At 60.0% G+C, this 11070-nt stretch overlaps 1 protein-coding gene across 1 annotated transcript; it reads right to left on the reverse strand.

Moving 5' to 3' along the window:
• Nucleotides 1-5519: 5519 nt before the first annotated feature.
• On the reverse strand, nucleotides 5520-9744 carry YRDC (yrdC N6-threonylcarbamoyltransferase domain containing). Its single transcript, XM_086765021.1, has 6 exons — nucleotides 9595-9744; nucleotides 8212-8407; nucleotides 7987-8101; nucleotides 7529-7648; nucleotides 6640-6782; nucleotides 5520-6292 (listed from the first exon to the last, which is right to left on the reverse strand). The coding sequence occupies exons 1-6, from the start codon at nucleotides 9734-9736 to the stop codon at nucleotides 6229-6231; spliced, it is 780 nt and encodes a 259-aa protein (XP_086621147.1). The 5' UTR covers nucleotides 9737-9744; the 3' UTR covers nucleotides 5520-6228.
• Nucleotides 9745-11070: the final 1326 nt, after the last annotated feature.

Below are 11070 nucleotides of genomic sequence, written 5' to 3' on the forward strand. Positions count from 1 at the left end.
ACCGGGATGGGAAGGGTCAGGCGCTCAGCAGCTTCAGCTCCGATACCAGCACCGGCTACGCCTGCTGCTCCGTTGTTGCTCAGTGGAATCATCCCCACGGGCGTTTGAACTGGCTCTGCTGATGAGGTTCTGCAGATACGTTTCTATTTGGAGGGCAGGCGCTAATTGAAATGCAAACCACGTCTCTCCTGCTCCGAGTGCTCACGCCAATGTGATTTCAACAAGGGCTGCAAACACAAGAGTCACCCTGATCTGCACTGCTCCTGCGAATTGGCTTATGAAAGCGTTTACAGTTCCACCTACAAGATCTAAAACGGCGTCTCTCTCCACCCCAGCAGAAGCTACTGGTCTAAGCGGCACGTCCTAACCGGCGGTGAGTGCATTTCCACAAGGCTCTCAGCAGACGGCGTGCAGTGCCCCGGACGCTCACCGCCGCTGTCGCTCCTGGTGCCGCATCCCCCGTCTGCTGCACACGCGGGTCCTGGCGCTGAGGCTTCGCACAAAGTCACTCAGCGCAGCAGCGGGGTCGCCGTTTTGGAGAGAACGCCTGAATAAGCCACAAAGCCTAGGTGTGCTCCGTGCCGGCGCGTTCCAGAGGCGCGGACAGGGCCCGGCTGCTGACACGAAGGCTGGCCACATCACCCCGACGGCTGCCGCTGCCTGCAGACACCCAGAAACCATTTACAGGGCCCGCATTTCCCGCGGGGGAACCAGGGCACTGGCCATTCCACCCACGCCTGACGCGTGGCTCGTCCCCTTGGTGCTGGCGGCACAAATAACGCTGTCACTTGCCGGGACACTGAACGCCAGCAGCGCAGAACCAGCCAGAAGCGGAGGCACCAGCTGAGGTGCCGCTGTGTTCCCCCAGTTTTCTGCCCACCGAGGCTGCTCGCAAAGGCCGCGCCAGGTCCTGGCAGAGACGCCAGGCTTGGGGCACCCCGAAAAGCACCCACAGAGCCAGCCCCTTTCACGCAAGGCGGCTCTGCTCACCTCAAGACCATCACCCCCACCCCGCTGTGGGAAAACAGCCCTTCCCGGCCGTGAGGGCATCACCTCCGTCTGCGCGCTTCCAAGTCCCCAAGGGGAGGGACGACCTCCCGCAGCAGAGACCCAGCAGCCAGGGAAGCGGCTCCCGGGAGGCCCCCGCGGCTGCACGGCTCACCCGGCATCCCCACGGCTCGGCTGGCTCCGTCCACGCAGGGCCGAGGCGCGTGCCCGTGCCGCGTGTGCCGGCACAGGGGTCAGGAGCACAGCCGCACCCCGATTATCGACGGCGCAAGATGAGCTTGTCTGAACAGGGAGATACATCACCGGAAAACCAGGAGATATTTGGGAAGTGGATGGCAGGCGTGAGAGTGATGGATGAGGGCTGGAGGAGCCCAGCAGAGATGGATGAATAGCTGATGAGCTGAGCAACGAGACGGCGGGGAGGCTCGCCGTGCAGACGCAGCAGGAGCCGAATCAGCAGGGAAATCGTTCACCATGCTGAGATGTTACAGAGCAGCGCCCATCAGCGCCGCGGGGACAGCGGTGGAAGGGAGAGGGACCTGCGCAGGCAGACCAAAGGGAAGTGATCCCTCTTATTTCCCTCGGACCCTCTGTCCTGCAGGACATCTGATTTGGGAAGACAAGGTAAGAGCAAAGGCTCGGAGAAGGGGAAGCGCCCGGAGACCCCTCACGCACGCTTTGCAGGTGACAGTAACTCACCCAGCCTGGTGCTTCTGGGCTTTTACAGCAGGAGCTCCACAGAGAGGCAATTTCTGTGAAGACATCATTTTGGGGTCAGCTCTGTGTGGATTACAGCCCATTAGCAGCGACCGGGACAGCTGCTCGCGAGCAACAAAGACACGTAACCACTCCGTGGCACTCGGACACCGGGAAAAAACACCCTACGCAGGCTTTGCGAGGACGAGGCACGGGCAGGAGAGCAGCACCACGTCCTGCCCTCGCCTGCACCCGGGCACGCACGCCGCCACCTGCACCACACCGAGCCCACGCCGCGTGGCCCCAGCTCCCCACGCATTTATTAATGCTTTTAAGCACCCGCGGTGGGAGACACGGCCCCGACGGGGCTGCTCAGGGAACAAACCTGCACGGACGGAGGCATCGGGGAAGCCAGCGGAACGGGCATTCGCCGTCTCCAGCGACGCGGCAGCGAGAAGCGTCCTGGTGCAGTAATTTTCGGGAAGTCGTGTTTCTGGGCTTTCTGCACTACAGGGCAGGTCAGTCAGGAGGCTCAGGGATGGGACTCCAGTAAAAACTGATCCTTGGGATACTGCTGGGACACAAATCACACAGGCAGTGTGGAGACCCATGCCACCATTCTACCCGCTTAGATGTGGCTGTGGGACCTGAAGATCCCAACTCAAACACCACGCACCCCCTGCTCATTGCTTCCAGGTAATTTTTTACAAAGATGGTTCTGCCCTGCCCTCAGCTCCTTCACCTGCCAGTTCGTAAATTAAACTTCAAGGACAGTTTCTAGAGCTGTTGAACTCACAGAGGGAGAAGAGTGACAGCAAATTCACTCGTCTGCAGATTTCTGTCCTTGCCACCAGACACAGAAAGAGAAAGCTCTTCCCACCTCCCTGGAGCACCCACCCGCTGCAGCCTGACCTCCCCAACAGCCTGAAGGCAGCTGCTTGAAATAAAGTGACGGCAGCAACTTGTGCTATGATGGGCTGAACAGAGCAATTTGAAACTGTCCGTCAAAAAGCAGTTGCTTTCAGCCCCACAGCTTGTTCGTGGTGGCTCTGGGGCGCTCGGGTGCCAGGGTCTGCAACCGGGGGGTCACAAACAGCAGCGTCCTCTGCACAAGGGAATGAAAGAAATCGCTCAGAAAAAGACTACGAGCACAGCACCGCCGGCTTCCTCAGCTAGCTGGCTCGGCACGGCGCTCAGCGCACCAGCAACCGGCAGCCACTAAATTAGATTAAAAAGTGTCCCCATCCTCAGCAGATGACAGCAAGTGAGACACAAAGGAAGGAACGAAGTCCCTTCACCGAGTCCCTGAAGAGACCCAGGCAGCTGTGAGCTGGTGAATAACGCAGGAGCGTCACCCCTAAGCATGAATCAGGCCTCCGAAGTTATCACTCTAAAGAGACTTGAAAAATAAACGGGGGAAGCAGGAGAGGCTTTTGCTCGCCTTATACGAGCCATAACGTACATTTGCACCCTGGTTTCCAACCTCTTCCTGCAATCAGGAGGTCCAGCAGCTTCCTTGGGAAGGCGTAGCTGCGTTTATGTTCTACCGAACAGATCCAGAAACTGGAGAGGTGAGCGCTGGATGCCTCCCCACTCCTCTGGGTACCGCTGTACCTGCTCACGCGCAGCGATGAAGCATTCCTAGAGCACGTCCCCCACGCACAGGGCTCGGGCTCCAGCAGCTCGTCCCCTGTGCCCAGACGAGGCAGAGGACAAGGACGAGGTTCGCTGTTCGTCTGAGCAGGGGGACGTTCCTTGCCGCTCTTCCAAAACCGGCTCTGTGCTGCTTGCAGCATCCACATACAGAAGCACGAAACAGAGCGGGGAGCCCCAGCGCAGCAGCCAGAGCGGGACTCTCTCCCGGCAGCCCTTCCCACCGACGTCCGGCCAGAACCACCGCTGCCGACCCAGCACCCAGCTCACAGTCAGTTCTCGCGCGCACCTAACCCAGCCCAAAACCCCAGAAAGCTCTGAAAGGCAAATTCCTGGCCGTCACCACAGCTCGCTAACGCTTACCCACGCTCCTCCCGCAGACCACGGCTCTGCGCGGGCGGCCGCCAAGGGAAGCGCCGCCGGCCGGCTGGCCCCGGCACAGTGGGGTACGCCAGCCTCAGCCAAGTGAAAGGATGGGAGCCCCAAAGCTGCTGGGGCGCCTCGGGAGGCTGCTTCTGATCTGCAGGCAATTTGTTCCCTCGACAGGTTCAGCTCGTTACCGGGTTTCCATTTAGCAGGAGTTTTATCGCCTGCAACATTCACGCATAATGAATTCACCCAATTAAAATGTTATTTCCTTTAGCGGCTCGGACGGTCGTGGTTCAGTGTCCGCTGGAGCGTTTTCCTTCCATGCGGGGCGTTCGGCCCTCCACCCTCTGCTCCTCTCAACGGCTGCACTCGGGAACCGAGCACGACTGGCAGCCCCCACCCCATCATCGGGCATCTCTGCCCCCCGCTCGCTGCCCTCCCAGCCGGGACCACGGCCGAGCTGCGGGCCAGCCTTGCGAGCAGGCGGGTGACAGCTCCTTTACAGCGGACCCGAGGTCTTCTCAGAGGTCAGGGTGCAGAGAAAGCAAGCCATGATGGACAAGTTCTTCATGGAGGTTAAATCCAGCTGCGTGACGTTGCTTTACGCACACACAGCGTGCAGGACTTTGAACGAAATGCATCAGAACAGCATCCAAAAATCAGCCCGCAGGGGAGGGGGCTGCCTAGAGCGAGCCAACAGGACGGTCCTGGGCAGGGGTACTACCAAATCCCGCTTCCTCTGGCACTTCAGCACCTTAGAACCCAAAACTGCTTTCTTCTCTCAGGTGTCTAAGCTTATCGGCTGTAGACTGGCACCTCTGTCCCTTCTTTCAAAAAGGAAAGGAGCAGGCACAGGCATTCCCAAGAAGATGGAGATAAAGGTTCTGGGAAAGGAGGCCCAGCATCAAACCGAGTCCCACACCACGCTTGCCTTCTGATGGAAACGCCTGCTGAGGGCTCATCGCTCCGGCCTCTGAAAAAGCTCTGTGCTCTCCTCCAGCTCCAGATCGCACGCAGCCTTTTGTAAGCGCAACACCAAGGCCCAGTGATGCGCTCACAGGAGGGAGTGTTACAAGGAGCAGGAAATCTGCAAGCAGCGATCAAATCTCATTTTATGCAGATTTAGTACAGATTAATTCCAGAGGAGCTGTGAAAAGGTCACAAGGGGTGCTGGCTTGGGGGCCAAAGATCTGCTTGTCCTTGCTGCGTTTCTGTTCTGCGAGGGGAAGCTGGGCTCCAGCACGCATTTCCCCGTACACCCTTGGCCCTCGCTCTGCTAGCGGCTCTGTCAGAGCATTTATCTACCAGCTTACTGTAAAGAGGAGTAAATATTCCCCCAAATTGTCTACCCTAAGTGAAACCAAGCCACGCTGTTTCACGCCCTCTACTTTATCCAGCCTCTCCTGTACCCCGGAGTTCTGCGGCGGGCGTTGTCACTGTGGTCCACCGTATCCAAATCACTGAAGATAATTAATTTGTGCTTTAAAAGAGGTTCAGCTCCCATTACCTTTCCCTGTTTGTGATTTTAGCCATGCCTGGACCCTTCCAAATTAGCCACGTAATTAATTTATACTCGTCTATATCAATAAGATGAGAAGTGGCAGCTCTGGGTGTGAAACAAGGTTCTATTCATGACAACTCCATAAACGTTCTTGCTAAGCACCTGAGTCCGTCAAAAATTATGGACAACGTCTAAAAATAAGGACCACAAAACCATGCAAGTTGCTTACCAGTTTTTAAATTAATAGCAGCTCCATAAACTTTACTTTTCAGTGAAGAATAAACACCAGAGGAAACTTTCAGCCATTCCCTATTTCCTTCAGTTCAGCACTGTTTTCAGAACAAAACCAAGAGAGGGAAATCCACATTTAAAAATGAAGATCGGCACGCCGTGAGCTTGTTTTCATCCTTTGTATTCAGAGGAAGCCAGGTCTTTCTGAGCAGCTCTTGTCTAGACAGGGATTATTTGAAAACTGTTAATTTTCAAAAGCACTTACAGTTTCATCTCAGTCGCAGGTTTGGATTACATTTAGGACAGAGAAAACCAGCCAGACACCACAGCTACACCACCACGAAAGCTCGACAAACCCCCTTCCCATCTTTGCTTTTCTTTCAGTGCAGATCCAACAAACATACACGTGGAATAAGAGATAAGGGGAGGGCGGATAAGACACTGTGTCCCATCCTGAGAACAGTCCAACATTCCAATTATCGCATTTCAAAGGCCTAACGACGCGAATAAACCAGACGGGCATCTGGGAATGGTACAGCAGCACAGAGCTCAGCATACATATTTGGGTTGGGTTCTCAGGCCACAGCAGACGTGACACTAATTAACAGATATCCATCAACTGTTGCCCTGGTTTTTTATCTTCTGTTTATTAACCTTGACGTAACCCATCGACCTTATTAAACAAGGCCATGAACATCCACCTCCCAAACGCGCAGGCACACGGTGCCCAGCTTCACCAGCTCTGCAGAGCCTCCTCGGAGCCCGCAGCCTCAAGACGATCCTGGTACCAAGCCATACTTCTGCCTCAGGATTTCAACCGTAGGCGTCAGCGCGCTGTGGGGGGAAACAGAACTGTCAGAAAGAGGGTTTTTAAGGATTAAACTGCATGTTTTGGGAAAGAGGAACCAGCTAGACACAGCACTGCATTTTGAATCAAGGAGAAGATGAACTCCAGAAACTAGAGCGTTTCACAAAGAAGCTTCTGCAAGGAGATCCTCTGGGCTCGGAATTTGGAACGCTGTTCCAGGATTTCTGAGCGTGCTGGTAATTAAGCTAAACAACACTAACGTGAAGGTTCAACTGCTACAGGAAAAGCAGGAAAACACAACCCACCCTAACCTGAAGGCTTCATTTCGTTTAGATAAAGAAAAAGCTACAGCTGTATTCAGCAGAGTGCTCACCAGCCAGGGCGGATGATGGTGAATCTCCCCGGCACAGACAAGTCAACCACAGTTGACCCCAAACGACACTCGGGGCTCTGGACATCCCCTATCGGGCCTCCATCGATGATTAAGGACAACTGAGGCCACAGGTCTTGGAATTCCTGAAAAGAAAGAAAGAAAGAAAAAAAAAAAAAAAAAAAAAGAGAGAGAGATGTGGCTAACAGTCCCGGAGATGGTTTGTGATTGTGGACGTTCTGGTGTCCAGGGAGGTGGTCACTCCCCTTCCTCTGTCAGGTCCGCTCGCTTTTTTTGTCACGAACACCCCCCCGTTTGATTTGAGAGAACAGATTTCTCTCAGACACGCAGGGCAGCAGCCATAAGGATTCTCTGGCTGAAGACTTCTTAGCAGCACTACTGTTTACTAAGGAACACACAACGAAAGCCAGAAGCCTGTCCAGACATTTAGGGGCAAGGCCAGGGCGTACCAAGGCCTGGTACTACGCCCAACCGTACCACCAGCTGGCCCACAAGCTTTGCCGAGAGACGTTTCCTTGAGCGACAGTTAGCTACCAGGCTGCCAGGAGCTGCACAGACAGCAGCAGTCTCACTCCACAGCCATCCCTCCCACAGCAATTTCCGTCTTTCGTTTTTGGCACCAATGTCAAAAGCTGCGTGTAAGCCTTTAAGCACTACTTTTCAGCCCTGCCCTCCTCACTTTCTAAGGTGAGGATCACAGCAAGACAGCTACCCCACACCACCTATCCGCAGGCTGTTTTAATTAGAAATTATAATTCAAAGGAAAAACAAAGCAGCGGATAAATCCTCGTTTTATTGCTAAAGCCGGCTTCCAAGTGTGAGAGCCCGGGGCTCCGACAGACTACCACAACCACGGCAAAAACAGCCTTACCGCAACGGTCAGCGTGCTGGCCTGACAGCTGATGTTAGCACTTGTTAAAGCCAGTGGTCCAGAGCAAGCTCGTGCCAGGTCCCTAATGAAAGGGTGGTTTGGAATACGAACACCAACCAGCTACAAGGAAGAAGAGAGCATGGTTTTTCAGGCAGTAACATTTTTAATCTTGCGTTGCCTAAAGCCCCCTTGAGCAAAGCTGATACTCTAGAGGAGCAACGCACCAACACCTGCCGAGCCAGCAATAGCAGGCGTGCCTTCGTAAGTCAGCCCCAACGCGGGGTCACGCCGCCCTCAAACAACTCACGGGGAGCGCGACAGCACAGGGACCGGCTTCGGGAAAACGCCGCTCACTGCTCAGCACACCGAACGCACAGCAAAAGCAGCGACAGCAGCGGCACAGAGACAGCACGCCGTCCCTCAAAAACACAGAGCCGCATCCTGTGGCAACGACCTACCGATGTGAACGGGTTCAAGTCTTTATTTAGCTCTTCTGAGCGTTTTAGGACCAGGGTGACAGGTCCCGGCAGCAGGTCCCGCAGCAGCTCGTCGGGCACGTTCACGTGGCAGTACCTACGAGGCAGGGCAGGCGCGTTAGGGCACGGGTGAGCGGCTTTACCCGCCCGCCGGTGCGGGCCCCGCGGGCAGCCCCGCTCGCACGGGGCCTGGGGCCGCCCGCCCACCTGTACAGGCGCTCCACGTCCCCGAGGCAGATGGCCAGCGGCTTCCGGCCGTTCCGGCCCTTCAGGCTGTAGATGCTCCGCACGGCGCCCGAGTCCTGGGCCAGGCACGCCACGCCGTACACCGTGTCCGTCGGCACCGCCACCAGCCCGCCCGCCTGCAGCGCGCCGGCCGCGGCCGCCACCACCTCCCTCCAGCCTGCCCGACAGCAGCGGGTCAGCGGGGCGGCCCGGGGCTTCCTTCGCCCCCCAGCCCAGCCCAGCTCAACCGAACCTGACCCCGGGCCCCCTCCGCCCCCCAGCCCAGCTCAGCCAAACCCGACCTTAGGCCTTCTCCTCCTCCTCCGCCCCCCAACCCAGCCCAGCCCCACCCGGGCCTCCTCCGCCCCCCAACCCAGCCCAGCCCCACCCGGGCCTCCTCCGCCCCCCAGCCCAACCCGACCCGACCGGGGCCTCCTCCGCCCCACAGCCCAGCCCGACCGGGGCCTCCTCCGCCCCCCAGCCCAGCCCGACCCGACCCGGGCCTCCTCCGCCCCCCAACCCAGCCCAGCCCCACCCGGGCCTCCTCCGCCCCCCAGCCCAGCCCGACCGGGGCCTCCTCCCCCCCCCAGCCCAGCCCGACCCGACCCGGGCCTCCTCCGCCCCCCAGCCCAGCCCGACCGGGGCCTCCTCCGCCCCCCAGCCCAGCCCGACCCGACCGGGGCCTCCTCCGCCCCCCAGCCCGACCCGACCCGACCCGGGCCTCCTCCGACCCCAGCCCGACCCGACCGGGGCCTCCTCCGCCCCCCAGCCCAGCCCGACCCGACCGGGGCCTCCTCCGCCCCCCAGCCCAACCCGACCCGACCGGGGCCTCCTCCGCCCCCCAGCCCAACCCGACCCGACCGGGGCCTCCTCCGCCCCCCAGCCCAACCCGACCCGACCGGGGCCTCCTCCGCCCCCCAGCCCAGCCCGACCGGGGCCTCCTCCGCCCCCCAGCCCAGCCCGACCCGACCGGGGCCTCCTCCGCCCCACAGCCCAGCCCGACCCGACCGGGGCCTCCTCCGCCCCACAGCCCAGCCCGACCCGACCGGGGCCTCCTCCGCCCCACAGCCCAGCCCGACCCGACCGGGGCCTCCTCCGCCCCCCAGCCCAACCCGACCCGACCGGGGCCTCCTCCGCCCCCCAGCCCAGCCCGACCCGACCGGGGCCTCCTCCGCCCCACAGCCCAGCCCGACCCGACCGGGGCCTCCTCCGCCCCCCAGCCCAGCCCGACCCTGGCCTCCTCCGCCCCCCAGCCCAACCCGACCCGACCGGGGCCTCCTCCGCCCCCCAGCCCAGCCCGGCCCAGCCCGACCCCGGGCCTCCCGCCGCGCCGGCGCCGGCCCTCCCCGGGTGCCCCGCCCGTACCTCGCGGGTCCGGCTGGGCCGAGCCGCCGGGCGGCAGCAGCAGGCGGGCGCTGCAGGCGCGGCCCAGGCCCAGCCCCGGGCCCGGCGCCCCCTCCCCGGCCCGAGCCAGCGCCGCCAGCGCCGCCCGCCGCACGCTCCGCATGCAAGAGCCGCTTCCGGCCCGCCGAGGGCGCTGCGGTGACGCACATCCGGGGGCGTTGGCGGGCGCGCCGTTCCCATGGCGACGCGGGGCGGGGCCGGGATGGAGGCGGCGGCGGCGGGGCGCGGCGGGCGGCTGGCGGTGGGTGCGGGACGGGGAGAGGGGGCGCGGAGCCGCCCGTGGCACCGCCCGTGACCGCTGTCTCTGCCGCAGGTGGAGGGCGAGCTGCGGAGGCTGCGGAAGCGGCTGGAGGCCCGGCAGCGGCAGCTGCGCGCCCGCATGGCCGCCTGCGAGGAGCTGTCGGCGGAGATGGCCGCGCTCCAGGCCGCCCTGAGCCCCGGCCCGGGCCCGGGGGAGGCGGCGCCCGCCCCTCTCCGTGCCCCAGCCCCGGCTCCGGCGCGGGGGAGCCCTGCGGAGCCCCGAGGAGCCTCGGCGAGTGGCAGCGGAGGTTCCTGCTCAGTCCCAGGCTCGGGGAAAGCCGTGCCGGGTCGTGCCGCGGACAGAGACTGACCAGCCGGTGAACGGAGCCCGTTCCCTCGCAGAGGCCTCGGACTTCGCTGCCTCTTGTTGCACTGGTACCTCATCCGACTCAACCTGCACTTTAAAATAAAGCAATATTGGCTTTGTCTGTATCTCAGCCCATCTGCCGAGGTGGAGGGGAGCAGCTTCTTACTGAGGGAGGGACAGCTTCAAGAGCTCCAGTTTGTCCCAAACGTTGACTCTCTCCTCAGCTGTGAGCAGAATCAGGCCCAGTGAACGACTGACTCGGTTTTAGAAGGGCTGGAGAGGCAGGAGAGCCGTGCGTGGTTCTGTGGGTAGCAGCTGAGGCTGCTGTGACACCCGTAATGCTGAAGTCACAGATGCACAATTTCTGAGAGCTGTGAACAAACCACAGCCCGCTGAGCCTGCAGGTTTTGGGGTGGGAGATGCCCTTCAGCTGGTCTTTTTGCCAGGTGGAAGTGTTTTGCTACACTGAAAGCTTGATTTATTCAGAGCAGAAAGTTAGCTTGTTTTCCTTCCTGCCACTATCTTTCCCATTCTCCTTATTGTAAAGTACTTAGCACCTAAAACCTTCCAAGCGGGAATGCTGGAACTGCCCTCTTTACCATGGCAAACTCTGCCTTTCTCCCTTCCCCTGCAGCTTCCGAGGGCGCGTGCCCAACATCGTGGTCCCCGCGCTGAACACAGCTGGTGTTTGCGTGGAAGGGACTATACAGGAGTTTCCTGTTTCCAGAAACAAATAGTAATTTGTAGATTCACAACATCCACTCTAACTCTTATCCATACCCGAGTGAACTTGAGGATAAAAAGGTTTGTTCACCAAGGTGGGGGAAGGA

This window comes from Chlamydotis macqueenii, chromosome 22 (genome assembly GCF_036417535.1).
Source record: "Chlamydotis macqueenii isolate bChlMac1 chromosome 22, bChlMac1.mat, whole genome shotgun sequence".
Classification (NCBI taxonomy): Eukaryota; Metazoa; Chordata; class Aves; order Otidiformes; family Otididae; genus Chlamydotis; species Chlamydotis macqueenii.